Genomic DNA, 20135 nt, shown 5'->3' on the forward strand with positions numbered 1-20135 from the left:
ACACACTCCACATTTATCATTCATTTCCGATCACAGGTTTCACCAGAAAGAAGTCAGGATGACTCAGATAAAACGAAGGAGCCGGCACTGGCCTGCAGCCAGCCAGGCTTTACCGTGGTTCTATTGCCCCAGGCTCTGACTGGGATCAGAAACTGCTGTACTGGAGGAGCTGAAGCCCTGAACTTTATGCCCGTTTCTCTGCAGCCGCCCACCGAGGTGCAGCTGGGTATCTTGCATCATTCACAGCCCTCTGAGGATGTCCAAATCCTCCATATAAACTAGTTGGGTTCCCTTAGTAGACAACACAGTGCAAAAGATATTCTACCACTTTCACTGGGATCCAGACCAAGCTGGCATGGTTCAAAGTGTTGGACAGCATTTCTTAGGAGCTGCAAACCACTGACACCTAATCATCCCTAGGAGAAATGGGTTAGTAAAGGGCATCTAAGTATTTTGGCACTCCCTAGTGCTTTCTACCTTTATTTTCTCAGAAAAGAGGAAAATAAACTCCCTCTGGAGTCACCCTGGACTTTACAACTGCTTGAACTACACAAGCTGAGGGAGTTGATTGTAATTTTTTTCCTATTTATGGGGAGAGAAGGGCAGTTGCCAGCTTATTTGCTAGGAGCACTCAGTGTATGTGCAGAAAATCACTTTTTCTGGGTACGTTTGAGCAGAGGTTGCACACAGGGAAGCCAATGCCAGCAGTTCTGCATTTGCAAACATGGAATTACTAGGTTTAGGTAATTCAGGTATGTGTCAGAATGTGTTATGACACAGCTACATTTCCAACCATGGCAAAGTTCTCGCTCTCTGATACAGAAACCCACATCAGCTGGGTAAGAAGCACTAATGTGGTGAGAAGCAGGCTGTAAACCAGAAGATGGTATTGTGCAACACTGGTAAAAGATACCCTGAATTTCCTAGAGGGAATCTGCCCTGTTTCTCTTTCCTGTACTTGCTCAGAGCTTAGGGGTTATTTTCACTGTTCAAAGTTTGAAGAGAGATTCTTAAAAAGCAGCAAAACAGGGAGTGCAAACAGCTCTGAGGCTGTAACTTCAATTACTTGCCAATTTAGAATAAGGTCTAGAGCAGGTGAAAGCCCAGGGCACTCACTGAAGGGGTCCCTGTGAGAGCCTGGGGGTGGTGTGGGGTGCCAAGGCGGGGGGGGGGATGTGAGTGCATGGTCCACGGTAAAGCCCATCAGAGACATCTCCCATCTTTGAAAGTAGGAAAAATACAAAATAGGGACAGGATGGAGTGGGTTTACATTCAGACTCCATCTCTTTGACCCATTTTAGCCAGTCAAGTTTCTTCATGGCATTGAATGGTACATGGCAGGGAAGGGTGGGAGGATCATTCCCTGCATCCCCAACATGCTCCTCGGGGTTTGAAGAACAGGGTCTCTAAAGAAACATCTCCATGCCAAGCCGAATAAGGATGAAGAGACCCTGGGCAGTCTTCACAGGGTCAGATGAAGCCATCTAAGAGGTGTTTCAAGGGCAATTCCCTCGCTGACAGCTGCTAAAAGGCTGAGATAAATCACACACAAAATACACCTATTTTTCATCTGTTAACTACAAAGTGGAAGCATTTAGTGCTGGTCTCAGAGCTTAAAGTTAGAGATGATGAATTCCACCTTCTCAAACCATCTGTGTCAACCCAGCATGTCATTAACAGCTCAAGCAGGAAAAGAGCAACACAGATCGATCCTTCTATTAACATCAAGCCAGAACATCACCCAAATGTGATCCTCAAATAATAGCTGAACCCACAGCAGCAATGGATGGCAATGTCACAGCCTACTGACATCCTTCCCATGCCCTGGAAATACAGCCTGAAATTTATCAACCCCTGGAATCACAGTGCGTCAGTTTAAAGAGTGAATCACAGGCAATTTAATTCTATTACCCAGAAATATAAGCAAAATTGATTACAGGCTCCTAAAATACTAATCCTTGAGGCAGGGATTTGCTGCTCTGTAAGGACAGAGGATCTCAGAGGTCTGAGGGGTCTTCTGCAGATGCAATCTGCTTTTTCACTTCCCTGGAGAGGTCTCATATTTTAGGACTGAAACTGGAAGTGGAGGCAGCAGTTTTGCCCTGGCTGGCTTTCTCTTTATGCCTTCACGAAGCACGGACACAGGATCTCATGCCAATGGACTCCTCCAACCTTTGCTCCTCAAAGTTTGGAAAACTTCAGAGGGATGGCCTGGGCAGGCTGCAGGAGGTAAATTTGTATTTATGCTTTAAGGAATGTGAAAACAAACGTATAACACAAGTCTCCAGGCTCCCATGGACCTGTACCCTGCTTCCAATGGGAGCCATCTGACACTGCCCATCTCTAGGTCCCTCCAGTCCATTCCTAAACCAAGGGTGGCTTTTGATCCATGCACTGGGCAGACAGGAACAGCAGCTGTGTCCCCACATTGCTCCCCCGCTGTTGCTTCTCACTGTTACCACCCCAAGATCAATGCGAGTTTGTTCCCTGGCAACACGCAGCTTTAAATCATTCCTGCAAATTTCCTCAGCCATTCAAATCCTATTGAGTCCAGCATCAAGTGGCTCTTTTCACAGCCTGGGTGGGTATTTGTGTTTTGCCTGCCTTTAAGTAAATGAATTACTCTCACATTTATGTGGCGGCATTTGGCTGAGCACATTTAGTGAGATGCCAGCTCTGCTGTTCTCCATCAGAGCTCTACTGCATGAGATGCTCAACTTCCTCATAAGCAGCTCTTGCTGCTGTTGTCTTCTTAGATGAGCCAACCAGAACCACCAAGCTGAGTCACTTCATGACACAGTTACGGTCTTTAGGAAGAAGTTGAGGTTTATTTCATGACAGAAGATATTTGAGAGGGTAAACCTTTCCAAACACAGACTCTCCCTTGCCCAGCTGCACCCCAAGCATCCAAACTGGTTGAGTTTTCCCGACTTCCCTATCCCAAAACCATTCCTCATTGGTATAAACTTCCTTTTACTGGCTACAAGGTAAGAAACTCTCCCAGCTGAAGTAACCAAGCTGCCCTGGCTGTGCACATCACTGGAGCTGCGGACAACTACAGAGGCCAGGGACAGAACATTATGTTGGAGAAGGCAGCTTGTACCAGGTTTCTAAAGCAAATCTTCATTTGAGTCTGATGCGTTGCTTACTCCTGCAGCAAAACACGGAGAGGTTGTAACCAACAGTTATTAATTTTATAATCAGGGAATGCACTTCCAAACAACCCATGGGAACTTTACTTTAGGTAGATTAAACTCCTCTGTGAAGGATGCAGCAGAAGCCCTGGAGAACCAATAGCTCCCTTAACGATCAGCAAAGCTAACCCAAGGATGGACCGGGTTTGCTGTGGAAACTGGAGACACAGAACATCCCCAGAAATCAAGAGGAGACATCTTCCTTCCCTGATGGAGATGAGCTTCTCAGAGTTGCATTGCCATTGCACTTGCTATCATACTCTACTACCAAAAACTTGAGAAAAAGTTATCAGATGTTGTGCTGCAAATAGACCTTCTAATCTGACCCCTACCTGCCCTGGAAACAACAACAAAAGCAATCCAAACTCGCTATGGAAGATAGCAATCAGCTTTACACCATTTACTTGAAAACATTTAACACTCTGTGCTGTGTACCACATGCACTGGCACCCTCCCCAGAGGCTGCTTGTCACCAGGATTTAAAGAGCAGCCAAATGGAAAGAACTCTCCGGTTTCCAGATTGGCTTTTCTAAAATACTCATTCATTTCAGCAGAAAGGTGGCAAAATCAGGACAAACAAACATTTCTGAAGGCTTCAGTGAAATTCTATTAAATTATTTAGGGAGCATCTTAACAACAAAACCCAAACCAAAGCAAAACCCCTCAGAGCTAGTAGAGATTCAACTGTTTCTGTTTTCCCTTGGATATCCATTCCACTTTTTCTGTTCATTTTTGGCTTGGCATTTCATTTCTACCCGAATTGAAAGTTATACTTAGCACTGTCCTGCTGGTGCTTTGCTGGGTGAGCGCACTCTTTTCCTGTCTGACTCAGTGCAGCTCCCTGGAAGGCTGCGGGTGATGGAGGGTGTATTTGTAGCTCTGCCTGAAGCTGTGTAATAGAGCAAATCCTGTCTTTGATGAATGAAAGGTAACCACAGCCTAGTGGGAGATGATTCTCCCAGGATAGAAGCAGCTGGGTCCTTGCTTCCATGATCTTAACAACCCCTCTTGGCTGTTTATTTTATTGCTGTGGACAGCAGCAACTGCCATAATTAAAAATCATTGCTGCAATCACCATCACAGCCACACAGCTCCAATGCATAACTTCAAATCTGATGTTGGAAACAGTTTTGCTGCCTAACCAGCTGCGGGGGTTACAGTAAGATCCAGACTGTGACCCAAGGCTGCAGATGTTTTGTCTTATGAAACCCACAAACATTATACAGCAAAAATTAAACCAGGAGTGAGGCAGTGTGTTCCTCCCCACCCCAACCTGGCCTTTTATTTTCTGTAATGCTACTCAAGTGATAACCACCAGTGGGATTGGTAATGGATGCATCTGGTTGTGATGGCTGTGTCCCACTCAAAGGTGATTCAGCAGAGGCAGAATACTAGAATAACAGGTTAGAAAGGACCTCAGGGATCATCTGGTCCAACCTTCCTAGGCAAAGCATGACCTAGACTGGATGTCCCACCACGCTGTCCAGTCAAATTGTAAAAGTATGCAGTGTTGGGGAATCCACCATCTCCCTGGGGAGATTTTTCCAAAGGCTGACTGCCCTTACTGTGACACATTGCTAATTCTTTTTCATGAGTGAAGTGTGTCACTCCATCTTGCAACAAGGAGAAAAGCAAATAGGAACCAGGCACATGCAGGATGGTGCCTGATGTCCCCGGTGATTTCCATGAAACCATCTACTAAATCCAGGAGCCTCACTTTAAATAGACCTTTGGTGTGTATGTTCAGAAGAGCTCCATGACTGTAAACATCCACCCCTCAGAAAACTCCCATGGAAGCTGACTTTGGGTGTGTTTCTTCCTTTCTACAGCAGCCAAAAGGACTTTGGATGCTCTGTGGGACAAGCTGTTTGCAGCAGTGGGTACCTACCCGCCTCTGTCATAGAACAGGAACCATACTGGCTTTGCACCTGTACTTTGAAGCAAAGCACAGCCTGCATAGCAGGGACAATGGACAGACACAGCCCCAACATCACAAACAGCTTCAGTGTCCTAAGTCCAAGCAATAATATCTTGCTCAAGTAATTTTATGCAGCCTTTTTACAGAAGCACTGAAGAGTTATGTTTCACTTGTTGGACACTTTAAAGGTTCAGCTGGGGCAGGGTGCTGGACATTGCTGAGGTCCCTTCCAACCTAGTACTGTATGATTCTATGAAATAGCTTGCTTACTGCCAAGGGTGATCTCCCTTCCCCTCTTAAGCCTGCAGAAAGCACACCTGACAGGCAGCTCAGCTTGAATATGGATTCTACATACATGGATGGAAAGAAAGCCCATCCATTCACAGCCAGCCCATCTCCCAGCACCACAGTTGAAATGCTCAAGTCATCATCAGAACAACCTAGTCTAGCAGAAAGAAAACATCACACACTTCACCAAGCCCATAGTGATTTTTCTATCAGGATGGTTTTCTTACCAATGCAATTCCCTTTTCCTCCAATACCTTCAAGTGTGGAAATATGCTTTACTGCCAAAAATAAATTCCAGTCTCCGATACAATAATTTCTTTTCAAAGAATGTAGAAAAACTATTGTAATATGCCTCTACTCCCCTGAACTTCCCAGATTATATCAATCAAGAATATTAGTTACTTATTACTTGCTGTCTAGCATCAGCATTAAACAAATAAAATGTGTAACTATATATAAGAACTGTGGATGATAAAATGCATTTAAATTGACAGTTCAGGTTTTTCTCTGTTTGTGTTTACCATCCCTGGTTGACATCATGACCCATGTTTTTAAGTGAAAACAGGAGCTGTTTTCTCCAAAATTACCTACAACAACAGCTAAAAACTTCTAGAAAAACACCTGTTACACTGAGATTTAGTGGGTTTTACAGAAATCTCACTGAATCTCCAATCTACAGATTTCAGTGTTAAAACCGTGTTTTAAATGGAGAGACATTTGCCTTTTCAGTAATAACAGGAAGAGGAACGAAAAAAGAAAATGACAAAAGGGTGTGCAAACCTAGATTTTATAAAAAGGCTCAGCTGTTCTGCTGAACAGCTAAATTATTTTATTTCATCTTAAATTTTGAAACTTCTTTTTAAGTTTGCTTCAAATACATGTATTAGACATATTGTCTTTTCTCCAGAGAAGGGAGTATGTCTAATTACTCCAGACTACCTTATGACTTGTACGTTGAAGTCTGCTTATACTTTAATTACAAAAGTTGCAAAGGAGAGCACCACCTTAAACAAAGAAACATTCACATTTTATTAAAAAAACACACAATATAAAACGATTACATACATTTTCAAGTTCTAAGCACTTTCTGGACCCTGCTGAGGCACAGGGAATGCACATTTGCACAGTCTGGAACGGCTCCTTTTTGCACACCTGACCTTCCTAACTCAGCTTCTGCCCTGGTTTTCTCTCCCTGCTGTGGTTCAGGCTGCTCCCTACCGCTGTTATGATCACAGATGTTGAATACACAGCTGAATACCAGCAACATGTTAAGGTATCTTCCCTTCAATCACATTTCCTCAAGTGTCTCTCTCTTACACGTGTTTCAGCTGGCAGAAGGAATAGTACAGAAGCTATTACTTTGCCTCTCTAAAACCACACAATAGCTTTTGGCTGTAGTTTATCTTTCCCAGAATGATTCATCTGTATTTAGCACCAAATATTACAAGTATTGAGGCATGCAGCTACATAGCACTGTGCGGAACTGTGCTTTAGCTAACAGGACCATTAGCATTAGTTTTGCTATCAAGCTTTCTACTAGTAACTTGCAAAAGATCAGGAGAGTGAATTCAACATTTTCCTCAAGAACTGACACTTTCTAAAAGACTATTTGGAGCAAGGCACTCTTTCTAGTGCTCTTGGAGCACAGCAGCAAATTTCTCAATACAGAGCTACCTAATGTTGTCAGAAAACAGACGTTGAAAAGACAACATTGTTTAGCTCTGCTTGAAGGCAAAAGCTGACAATTTGACATTTGCAGATTGATCTAAAGGCTTTGGTTTTTTGGATAAATTCGAGTGCTCCGATTTTTGCTCCTCGTTCTTTTTCACTTCATCTTCATCAGCTGTGGGGCGCTTTCGTTTTTTATCTTCTGCTGAATCATTAACTGTTCCTCCTTTTGCTTTCTCAGTCCACACCTTTGAAGCAAGTACATCATTACAAAAAAACCCCACAAATTAGGCCACAAAACTCAACCCTATTTTATACACCTTATTTCTTGGATTCTAAGGAAGCACTGAAGTAATTCCTGAACTTATTAGAACTAATTAACAACTAATAAGGACCAAATGAGGAACAATTTCCTCACTTTCCTTTTTTCTAACAACATTTTCCTTCAAAACTATACTTCATTTGAGCCTGTATATGAAATTGAGACTCTTGTCTTTCTGGATAAATAAGAAACCCAAAAGGCCTTAGAACAAATTCAAGCTCCAATGAATAAAGTGTGGTTATATCACCTTTAAGTTCTTCCCATCTCTTTCGTTATTTCTTTATTAATTACATTTCTCTCACATGCCCCACTTTGGAAAAAACGCTTTCTGCTATTATTTATTATCCAGACATCTTATATTTTCATAAAGTATATGTTGCAGATCATGGCCCAATTCAACACTGAAGTCCATGAAGACAGAGAACAGTGGAATTTAAAGAAAAAATTCCCAACAAAAATGACCAAGGGATTCAATGGAGAAAAAAAGGGAAAAAAAAAAAAAGGAAAAAAAAAAAATCAGAATTCAAGTATATTTTCTTACCATTCTTTCTTCTGATGACAGCACTCTAAATCGAGTCATGCCTTCTTTTATTACTTCTGCTTCGTTCAGATCAGGATTATCTTTCAAAATGTTTGCTCTGTTCTCTTCTAGCCACATTTGGAATCCTGTTTTAGGTCTAAAACAAGCATACAAAAATTGTCCATTTAGGATTATAGGAAAACCATATCCCCCCAAAACAACATTTCTAAGCAACACCTAACTGGATTTTTGGTTCTTGAAAGAAAAGACATTTATAGTCAGCAGTCTCCTATTGCAGTATGATTAAACGCACTGACAAGGCAGGACTAAGTCAAGCATTTTTATTAAAAGTGTGATATATATGGAGATTAAGATTTCAGTTCTAAAGTGTCAAAGCTTCTTTTCTGACAGGGTCCCACCAACCCCAAAACAGAGCATGTTTATTAGCAGGTTTCAGCTAATCCTTTTTGAAAATTCTCCTTGCCACTTCTTTTAGAACATTATCTGTAAAGGTTAATGAAAAGAATGCTAGTCCAAATGAATAATAATTACCTTCATCTTCCTCAGTTAAATGAAGTCTAAATGAAACAAGATAATAATAATACAAGTTTCATGGGATTGTTAGAAAATACATCTGCTCCAGCAGAACATGACAGGTTAGCATCTTAGCTGGGAATAAATGTGCTCCTTAGGTGATCTAAGTTTTTCATTTGTTTTCTTTTTCGAAAACCACACTAAAATAAAGCTTTCACATAAACCCCTTAGCTTTTAGACTTCCTTTGAGATTTGCTAGACAAGTTTAAACTTTAAGTATTTCCTAGAATGGAACCGGCACAGCAGCATGGTTTCATTTATCATTCAAAGGTCATTTTCAGATGCATAAGTAGTATCAAGGCAAAAATTATTGCTTAAAGCCCAAAAATTATATTTTTCATTGTACATTTATTATTCACTTATGCATTTATCTGTCTCAGGTTGATGTGAAACTTCTACTTTGACTACCGCTATCATGCATGTTGGGAAAAATTTAGTGAGTAGATTGCTTTTCTCTGTGAATGTAATGTGGCAAGATGTTTTATGCAGGTTTGTCTGATAATATGCATAATATAAGGAGCAGTTTACTGAATTTCTGAAGTGGGTTCACAAACATGACAACTTGTGAGCTAACATTTTTATCTGATATTATGCTACTTTGACCAGTCCAACATCTTCAGAAACAAAATAGTTTTTGGACTTGCTATTCTACCAAAATTGAAGTATGGCATTAAGATGCCAAGTGACTACTCACCTTCTGTTTTCAGTGTTCTCCTGTGCTGTAACTTTTACTTCATGGGACTCATTTCCTGCTTTTTCTTCTCTTTCTTCCACTGTTTTTTCACTAGAGTTAGGTGTACGAGCCTGGAAGAATGAAGCTGCTGAAATCTATAGAAATTGAGGTAAAAAGAAAAAAACCCAAAACCATTAAAAAAAAAAGTAAGCAGATCTCATTCTCAGACAACACGTACCATGAAGCCTAACAAAAACCAAGCCTGTCCTGAAGACACAATAATCATTTGCATTAATAAAGCATCTAATCCATCCAATTTCAGCAGTTTTAATTCAACTATTTAAAATAAAAGCACAAGCTCCAGTGCAAACTGTAATTTCTACAACTGATTTTTTTGCTGTTTTATGTGCTTCTATAGTTTCTGCACTATGCTTACATGAACTTTGCCTTCTTAGATGCTTCAGTTAAAAGTTGGTAAAATTTACTATTCTTTGCTCACCATAACAATATAAAAAGACTAGAAACATTACCTGCTTGAATTTGGGTTTGGGAATCAGAGGCTTTATAACTGGAGGACTCTGCTTGTTCACAGCTTGACTGCTAGACGAACAGTTTTTCTTTGAGTACTTGCTCATAGTGTCTAGAGCATTTGCTGAGGGGACCACTGGGTCTTTCTTGTTAGAAGACACCTACCAAAACAAATAAATAGACCTTTAATTTATTTTCTGTCACATTTCCTTCCTCTGCCTCTCCAAAGTATCTATCAGTTATATTGTAAACTTTAGATATGATAATCTGTTTTGATTTTCAGAACACCTCAATCAACCAGCTGCAAAATTCTTACCTTAAATGGATTCACTCGTCCTTGGCTGCTTGATGCAATTAAAACTATATAACAGGAAAGGAAAAAAAAAAAAAGTAAAAATGTGTTCCTGTATATACACACACACATATAATATTAAAATCTATGAAGCAATGTATACATTTTAGATGACTAGATGAAACAGGATTAGCCTCAGTTCCAAAGAGCAGGGCTAACACTCATTGTGTGTGTTTCAGCCCTTCTTCATCGAAAATTGAAGAGAAAAACTAAATCAAAGGCATTAACTGTTTCACACCAAAGAAAAGAAGTTCCCACCAGGCTTGAAAGTGGTTGGATAAAGAAAGACACATTAATAACCCCATGAGGGTTGCATTACATGTGCTCAGCTATCATTAGACATCAGAAATGCCACACAGGACCAAAGGCTTAAAATACAAAAATACAGGAAGACCTAGTACTTCCTCCACTCCCAAATCCATTTCCACTCCTATTATTTTTGCTAGAGGGTTAGCAGGAGGGAAGAATAAAGAGGCAGCAAGAGGCTGCATTCTGCCCCTGCCTGCTCAGACTCACAGTTCTACAGCAGGGCTGCTAACTGTACCTTGTAAGTGCAAACAATAAATGTGCCTATGGTTAATTACACAAATCAATTGATCACTGTTCTTATTTTTGCTCTGTCCCAAAGAATGCCTTCGTAACACAGCCAGGCAGAAAACTGATTTGGCATTTCACACAGCTAAGGCTATCAGAATAGTGTTATGGAAGATCATTGGATAATAACAGTATCAACAGCAATAGGGAACCTCTTAAAAACACAAGAACAACAATCAGTGCAAGTTACCAATTCACAGCACTGTTATATATTAAATTTTGTGGTAATGGGAGAACAGAGAATGAAAATAGGAGCAAATATCGTGAGGCATGACAGTTCTCATCCTGGAGTACAAGGAGATTTACTCACCAGATTTCGGAGTGGTCACCTCTGCTGAAGTGGCACATTTGGAGAAAGGATTTGGCCCTTCAGACAAAAGAAAGAGGTGCATACTTAAGTGCACTAAAAAGTAATAGCATAACTTCCTTAAAACCAAAACCCCAAACAGACACGTAAGTTAAAGCAAGGCAATCTGTGTTTTAAAACATGATTTTTCATTTTCAAATTGCACACACACCTTTACAAAATCATCTCTTATCTCTATGTAGGTTTAACTCAGAGTCATATATTTATTACTTAAACCTTAAAAATATCCCTTAAAGAATGCCCAACAAACTAATTGTCTATCAATTCAACTCCTGCAAGATTTGAGCTGCAACCAAAGCAACCATTTCACAAGGTGGCCCAGTCACACAGAAATAGCATCAAACAACAGAAAAACTCCCCAAGGCTCCCTCAAGCAGTTAGCAAATACAATGCATAAGCAAGCTGCGACAGAGCAGACGACATACAGTAAACATGTTTCTTTGCAGTGACTGCAAGCACAGTCTGAAATACAGATCTGCTTGCTCAGGTAAACACTACCATTTATCTCCAACAGAAAATTCCAGGTAACGGGAAGCTCAGAGGCAGGTATTCCTGCATAGCACCTCGTTATTCCTGTGTTTTTTTTCATATCAACACCCAAATACGACGCATCAGAAACCACCAGACCTGCTCTAACGATGTAGCAGGAAACCTAGTCCCTGCTACAGCTGCAGTTTCAAAACACAGTGAAACATATGGGATTATTTTCTATTTACATTATTGTCTTCCAAGTCAAATCACTTGTGGTGCCCTGTGACAGGCTGCGTGCTTATCTTTCCTAAATCTTATGTCAAAAGAACAAAATAAAAGAACAGACAGAAAACCCTAGTGTTTGCATAGTTCTATATGAGTTACTCAAATGACAAATTATTTGGGAATTTTCCAGAATATTAAATAAGACACATCTAGATAACTTTCAATTTATTTGGAAAACATATTTTTTTCTTACTCTCTTTAAGCACTTCTGGTGTTTCTTCTACTTCTTCATAAGCATCAGCTTCCTCAGTATCTTCCATTTCTTGGTCTGGCTGAACATTTCTGACTGGCTGTCGCCTCCACTCTGTGGCAGAGTTGCTGTAACTAAATGGAAGGAATTCACCAGAAAGGAAGTGCTCACCACTTTCAGAAGGAAAACTGGAACAATGGAAAGCCAACTGACTTACCTAATTTAGGAAATAAGAACAATAACATTTGGCATTTATTTGCACTAAACCTCTGATTAAACTGTGATGATTACTAAAAATAAAATAAAGATCATTAACCACTTCAGTTCACCCTGAAGCACCAAGTGCAGTTGCCTAAAGTGGCACTTGTGCAGTCATAACAAAACGTTATGACATTTTTTCAGATGGATGTTTAGCAACTATTTTCCTTATAGCTGCACCATCCAGAGGCCAAGCAAGAACACAGCTCTTCTGTATGGTCTTGACACACACACACACACCCCCCATCTGTTTCCTCATCATGCTTTATAAAGCGGATGCAGGTACAAGAGGAAAGGTAGATAGCAGAAAGGGGAAAAAACGCAAAGCAAACCTGCAGTATTTGAAGAGCTGGGATTAGTTAGGAGGGGAATAAGACTAAATAGGATACACTGAGATGGGATGCTGAAAGGGGGGAATGTCTGGAAAAAGACAGGTATTTTTAAGGTAGGTGTGGAATAAAATGAGACATGGAGACAACGAAAAATAATAGGTTGGAATCAAACAACCAAACCAGCTCAAGCTAAGGGAAGGCAAAACGAAAAAGAAAAAGTCAAATAAAAGCAACTTAATATTAAGTCTGCTTTGCCTCTGAAGCTGTTGAACACATGCATACAGTAATTAAGTCGTGGAGATATTTCCCTCTGTGTTAGTATCCTGGTACTAACAAGTCCTTACAAGATACGAACAAGAATGTACCAGTTTATATGTACAATATTTAAGTACAGTAACACAAATTTCATAACACATACATTGCAAACTATGGTTCAGAAAAGTCAACTGGAAAAGCGTCAACTGGACCAAAATACTAGATGATCAGTAAAAACATTCCCAGTTTTTTAATAACAGAAATCTGTGTTACCCAGCATTCAAGTGCTTTCGGAAATCCTCTTCCTCCTCCTCTTCATCTTCCAGTGCTGCTGCCAACTTGCTTGCTTTTTCTACAGCCATTTCACTAAGTCGCTGAGCTAAATTTAGTTTTCGAGAGCGAGAAGCATACTTGATGGCTAAATTCACAACGTTTTGTGTCATAAGGTCAGCAAGTTCCACGCAGCGAAATTCACGCTCCAGTTTACAAGAAAGCTGAAAGAAAAGAAGCCTTGAGAGTTACACACTTCAGCTACGCAGCTCTCTCCAGGACCAGAATATTATGGTCTTGGTGGAGTGAATGAATAAGACAAACCACCATCAATCATGAGCTGCATAGCAAAGAAAAAGCACTTTTTTCCCTTCTTCCTCCCACCCTTCATACTGATAGGAAGTAACAGTATTAACTGCAATCCATCTCTTATCATAGGCTGTGAGCTAGCTGGATTGCCAGTCACTAGCCAGACTTCTAATAAGAATCAGATCAAAATTTACATCAAATGCCATCTACTCAAAGTCTCAGAGATTCTTTCTATTCTTTATTTGTACTTACGGCAAACAACTTCATTAAAAGTTCTTGCTGCTCTTTCACTGCCTGACTTTTAGCACTTTCGTCAAGTTCATAGCCATTTTTTGATAAGTAATCCACATGGTTGTGAAATACAACAGAACGCCAGTACTGTTCCTGAAAAAGGGAGAAGGATGCATGCTGCAGGTCAGAGGAGGAAAAACAGCCATGACAACTTGCAGGAAATTTTATCAACTTATTCTGAAATGCTCCTTTCATCTTATAATGAGGGTGAGGGATAGACAATTCTCTTTAAAAGCTGATGCCTACTGAAGAAAAAAACAGACCACAGAACCATCTGCATACAAACTGATCCAAACAAATCACCATATATGTTGAATTCCATTTATATTCCAGGCTTTCAGCAAGATGAGACATACATGTTCACTAGTATGCTTCTGGGACAGAAAATTCTAGAACAACTTGGTTATTTTATCTTATAACTTCTGTCCCCCAACAAACTGGAAGTATTCCAAGATAACTATAGGAGTAATCATCTGCAAGACAGGTAAACAGAAAATATAACAGGCTAGCTCTGTTACAAAACTATTAATAGACCTATTCAAACACAGTATGTTTTCATCAGATCTACTGGAATAAACTGTTTCTTTACCTACACAGAAGTACATAACCTGTCAAGTTTAATTTACAGCTCCTGTGGCACTTTCCATCTATTATATTGGAGGAGGCGAGATGGAAAACACTCCGTAGATGAAGAACAAAAGACTTGAACCAAATGAAGGAGAATTCATTAAAAATTGCAGTGTTTATTACTGAAACTTTTTTTGCTACACTTCTATCAAAGAGAATAAATTCAAATAGCATTAAACTGTCTCTAAGCTTGAGGTTAGAATTCTGTATTTGTTTCTATTTTGTGCAGTACAGCTGAATACCACAAGACTGGAATATTTAAACCTATAAAAAAAAAAGAATAAACATAGATATTCTTCTAGTTCTCTGCTGATATATCATGATTCAACCAGCCTCTACCTTAAGAAAATAAGTCAAGCCAGAATGCCTTTCAGAGTGACTATTTGAATATGGGTACTTAGTACATCTTTCAAAAGAAATCTTCCAGTGCTTTTGTTATGCCTAATATATTGAAAGACCAGCATTTTCAAGTTTTTGATTTGGACCCAAAAATCTGGTGCTTTTTAGAACATTAACCACTACTCATTAAAAATAATTAAAAAAGAAAGGACGAGAAAGACTTCATCAGTCAGAAACAGACTATGTGTAAATACAATCTTGCATCAGCTGTAGCAGCTTTACCTTGTATTCTTCTAGAAACAGTCATGAACCAAACCAAACCAGAAAAGCTATACAACACACTGAACCCAAATAACCTCCTTAGCCACACGTCTTACTCAGAGTTGTACTACCCTCTTTCATCGCAGAGATGATAAATAGGAATCCTGTATAATCCCTACTACAGGGACATCTGGGACTATCAGCTGTGGACTCAACACCATTCCATACCTCCATCTGGCCCTTTTCTGTTGTAACTTGACAGTAAGGAAGTTTGAAAGATAATATTGCTACAGCAGGCCGTGGTAGTGTAGGAGGGAATCGGGCTCCTTTACACGGAATACACCTGTGCAATGGAAACAAAGAAAACATGCAATCCTCAACACCTAAAGTCACCAGTTGTTCTACATCTAAATCATGTCTCCTAAGCAGCAAGACAGTTTTAGAGAATTTGCTCTTTAAAAGGTAGTAATTAAATTACTGACTTAAATATAGCAATACAGAAGATTGCGTTATAAAGGGTTATTTTTACATTGCAACCAATAACAGATTTTAAAACCAGCAAAGCACATGCTGTTCATGTTCACACTAGAATCTCCAAATGTGGCACATAACAGACACAGATCTCTATCTCACACAATACACAATTTAACAGCTATTACAAAATGTAAATGCAATTTATTAAAATCAGACACTGGACAATTGAAAGCCACTGGAAAAAGAGCATGCATGTCTGCCATTATATTGGGACTCATGAGGAGAGCACTGTGTTCAGATACACATGGGGCGGGGGGGGAAGAGAGGGGTGGAAAAGATAAGCAAGATAAGCACGTATTAGAAGCATAGGCTTATTGTTTCATTATATTTAAATTAGTACTTTCTGGTAACAATAACTTAAACTATACATTGACTGGGGAAGAGCTGTATTTCCAGCAGCACCAATGCAGCATTGACAAAAATGTCTGGTTTTATAAACTGCTATTTCACACACCAGAAAAAAAAAAAAAAAAAAAAAAAGAAGAGAACAGGAAACATTAGTGTTCTGGCTATCTGTGTTAATTAAGGCATATGGTGTTCCTACAACAACCCTCCCTCCTTATCTTCAAAATGCTAGTGGCTTTGAATAAAACGTTCTTTCCAACTCAGACAGCAGCACTCTCATTCTTGGAATAGAAGGAAAAAAACTCATGCTGACAGACTCATAGCCGACCATCTCATCAATGCGATGTGTCCTGCGCATTTTTGGTGAATTTTCTGGAGGCAAACATACTTAATAATCTGGAGAAAGAGCCAGACAATGAACTGATATTTACCAAATTATTTCCCTTATTACAAAAAAACCCCACAGGATTACAAAGAATGTCACATAAATTTAAATAAAACAGAGCCTTCCACCAACCTCTACAATTGTGCATGACTAGCAAAGTAAGAGTCTAAATTTCAGCAAAACATGTGAGCTGATGGATTCTGCCCCGAGAGGAAAAGGACACAGATCACTGAATAAAGAGGACTACAGACAACTTAGCAACTAAATGTCCAGGATGTGTGTTACAATAAAAAGAAACTGAGCTATGTAGACATCATCAGTGTCACATTTTATAAAGTAATGGCTAACGCTCAGCTAAATATTTGAACAATTTAACATACAGAATTGTTATCCATGGTCACAGTTTAAATATTAATATAGGGATATATATCAGGGGACTAGAGCACCTCCCGTATGAAGACGGGCTGAGAAAGTTGGGGCTGTTCAGCCTGGAGACCTCACAGCAGCCTTCCAGTATCTGAAGGGGGGCTATAGGGATGCTGGGGAGGGACTCTTCATTAGGGACTGTAGTGACAGGACAAGGGGTAACGAGTTAAAACTTGAACAGGGGAAGTTCAGACTGGATATAAGGAGGAAATTCTTTCCTGTTAGGGTGGTGAGACACTGGAATGGGTTGCGCAGGAAGGTTGTGAATGCTCCATCCCTGGAAGTGTTCAAGACCAGGTTGGACGAGGCCTTGAGTGATATGGTTTAGTATGAGGTGTCCGTGCCCATGGCAGGGGGGTTGGAACTAGATGATCTTAAGGTCCTTTCCAACCCTAACTACTCTATGATTCTATGACAGTTCTGATTCATCTATGCCTAATAATGTATATTATTTATAGGACGGGATTCTTTGCAAAGGGACAAAAGGGGAAAGAGCATAGCAAAAAATTAAATTTAGAAAAAAAAATGTAATCCCCCTCCAAACCATCCACAGCAGATTCCAAACAGCAGTCATAATTTTTAAAGTAGGTTTCTCTAGTAAAATGCAGTCTTATGACTGTTTCTGCATCAGAGATGTGTGATTTCACAATACACTGCACACACCTGTTAGCCAAGGCAAAAAGCCACAATTAGTCAGTTACAAATTATAAAACTCCTAACTGGTTTTGAATAAGCTCATTAATGAAACATCCATGCAGAATTACATTTATGAACTAGATCATTTACTGTGCATATTTACTAGCCACCCCTTTTACTAAAAGTTGTTTCCAGTTTCTCTTCATGAGAAGTGCTCTGTAATTTAAAACCAAGTCAAACAAATTGCTTCCTTGTGAAATGTCTGACCTGAGCTGCTGGGGATTTTCATGGATCCCAACTACCCAGTAATGATCAGATTTTCCTTTGCAATGCTCTCTCGTGTTACACACTGGAATCCAAGTATTCCCAAGTCCTCGGTTCAACATTCGCACGATTCCCTCCGAATCCACGTAAGAAGGGGTACCTGTTTGTTACAAATTAAAACAATTATTCTGACAGGCAACTAATTACAACACGATGTCTGAACTGGTTAGATAACGCAGGGAAACTACGGATCAGGTATCTCAAACAGGACACGCGCTCATTCAAACAGTACAATCTAGCTGGCGAAAAACTCGTTTCCTTAGAAAGATGCGCCACCTTCTGACAGTCAACACTACTGCTGGTCAACTGACAAGTTAGAATCTGAAACATTCTGTGAAGAAATCAAATTCATACCACTTGGGTAGATTCAGTTTATTTCTTTTTGTGAGCAGGGGAACCAATCAGGAAAGCAAGTGCCAATAACGTTCAAGCATATTCTACTCATAGTGGAAACATATTAAATATTCTGATAAATACATTGAATAGAAAAACAGAATTTTGTTTAGCACTGAGACTGGGAAAAAGTAAGTTTATGTTTCCAGGATCACTGTTACTAGGAGAGCATTAATTAGCCAAACTCTCCTCCAAAATTCCCCCAACGGTGTCAAGATTTCTCACTGTCACTCATGCTGACATTTCATACCTTCTGCAGAGAATCCAACCCATATCAAATATGATTTCTTTGTAAGAGAAAGAGGGTCTCCATGCAAAATCTGCTTTTTCTTTTTTCCTAGCTCCATCAGCTGTACTCCAAGGCACTGGTCCCCATCAAACCCAGTACCTAGGAAGAAGTTGTTCAATAGCTATGTCAGAAAACAAAAGATTTGTCTCTTGGCTAAATTTACGTTTTGACTCAAAATCTAATTCTAATGCAGGGTTACCCATGAATAACACTGTCAGACAAGCAACTATTTGTCATTTTAGACATACAAAGCACACATAACAACTACTTCCTTAATTTTCGTAGTAATTCATTATGGAATATCTGAAACTCAAGCTTAATCTATTAATATCACTGTTAAAAATTCTCCCTTTCCCCTCAGGTTAGTCTAGACATCCCAGCATAAAATGTAGGCTTTGCTGTCAGAAGTCAAAGATCTATGGGTTCTGATGGACATGTCTGTAAATGCATCATTGAGAAGAAAAGAAAGATAGGCACAATCAAAAGAAGAAGGAAAAAAAAAAAATATTTCTTTTGGTCCTTGTTATACAACAAAGCCTGTGGACAGGCTGGAGAGAGTCCAGAGAAGGGCAACAAAGATGATCCAACAACTGTGAAGCCATGTGAGGAAAGGCTGAGAGAACTGGGCTTGCTCAGCCTAGAGAAAAGAAGGCTCAGGGGAGACCCGATCACTATCTTCCAGTATTTAAAGGGTGGCTACAAAGAAGACAGAGACTCCCTTTTGACAAGGGATAACATGGAAAACACAAGGGGTGATGGGCACAAGTTACTCCTGGGAATATTCCGTTAAGACACAAAGGGAAAATTTTTCTCAATAAGAACCATCAGACATTGAAATAATCTTCCCAGAGAAGTGGTGGATTCTCCAACACTGGACACTTTCAATATTCAGCTGGACAGGGTGGTGGGACATCTCAGCTAAGTCATGCTTTGCCTAGAAATCTTGGATGATGATCCCTGAGGTCCCTTCCAGCCTGGTATTCTGTGATTCTATAATTACTACAAATTAACCAGTGTTTGAAACCAGTAACAGACAAGGACTGAAAACATAACCCCACTTCAAAAGAAACAGAAGAGATAACAGTACCTCTGTGATAAATAACCATCAACTGCTCTCCACGTCCTGCCATAGACACCACTGGACCTGGGAGACTGAAGATCTCTTTCTGAACTCCTCCAACTGTAAACACACGAACTAGCAAGGCACTAGTGGCACAAGCAGCCCAGCCTTGACCTAGACAGATAGCTTCAATGTCTTCATCCTTTGGCATATCTACTGTCCATTCCTTGTTTGCATCCCATGAACTCAAATGAATGCAGTGGAGCTTGCTAAAGCAGAGACAAAGAACAATAGTCAAATGTCTCAACATGAAGAAAAATACAGTATCTCAAAATACACCAATATCTTAACGTTTTTTATCAGAGAACTGGAATATGTGATGGTAAAAGAAAGGAGCTATAAATTCCAAGTGTTCATTTGCAAAGGTGTTACTCTTATTATTCAAGAACTGAGTAGCTAGCTTGACCTCCAGCACCGTATATTTAGAACCTCTAGAGCCTGAACCAGAGACAGCTTGAAGGCCTAGGGCGAGATTTTTTTTAGATGAAAACAGGTAAATGTCCTGCTTAATTAATATTAATAAGAACTGAAGGTGCTCAGTACTCCTGAATGTTAGCCCTCCTTATAAATCTGTCATATTATACTGTCTTTCAAAGGGAAAAAAATGAAGCATTTCAGTTCTGCCATCTTCATAACTGCCCATGACCAATGCATAGGCACTGAGGCTTTTGAGCTATTACCCACTCTTCCACTGAGAAAAAGTAATGAAAATTTCAGTCTGATAACCAATACATACAAATAATACTTAAAGTAAAGGGTGATTTTCAACTCATCACA

At 39.8% G+C, this 20135-nt stretch overlaps 1 protein-coding gene across 1 annotated transcript in view; it reads right to left on the reverse strand.

Annotated features, from left to right (window-relative positions):
- Positions 1-6405: 6405 nt before the first annotated feature.
- WDHD1 (WD repeat and HMG-box DNA binding protein 1) overlaps positions 6406-20135 on the reverse strand; it is a 32276-nt gene continuing 18546 nt past the window's right edge. The window contains exons 14-26 of the mRNA XM_057426322.1: positions 19326-19567; positions 18200-18337; positions 17500-17656; positions 15135-15249; positions 13641-13772; positions 13083-13303; positions 11968-12098; positions 10962-11018; positions 10022-10065; positions 9708-9866; positions 9199-9332; positions 7932-8067; positions 6406-7316 (exon numbers count right to left, since the gene is read on the reverse strand). Coding sequence (XP_057282305.1) covers positions 7116-7316; positions 7932-8067; positions 9199-9332; positions 9708-9866; positions 10022-10065; positions 10962-11018; positions 11968-12098; positions 13083-13303; positions 13641-13772; positions 15135-15249; positions 17500-17656; positions 18200-18337; positions 19326-19567 — 1867 coding nt within the window. The 3' untranslated portion in view covers positions 6406-7115. The remainder of the gene's footprint in view (positions 7317-7931; positions 8068-9198; positions 9333-9707; positions 9867-10021; positions 10066-10961; positions 11019-11967; positions 12099-13082; positions 13304-13640; positions 13773-15134; positions 15250-17499; positions 17657-18199; positions 18338-19325; positions 19568-20135) is intronic.

The sequence above is a fragment of the Pezoporus wallicus genome, unplaced genomic scaffold (assembly GCF_028554395.1).
Source record: "Pezoporus wallicus isolate ANWC-B61680 ecotype Strahan unplaced genomic scaffold, APGP_CSIRO_Pwel_v1 contig_8403, whole genome shotgun sequence".
Classification (NCBI taxonomy): domain Eukaryota; kingdom Metazoa; phylum Chordata; class Aves; order Psittaciformes; family Psittacidae; genus Pezoporus; species Pezoporus wallicus.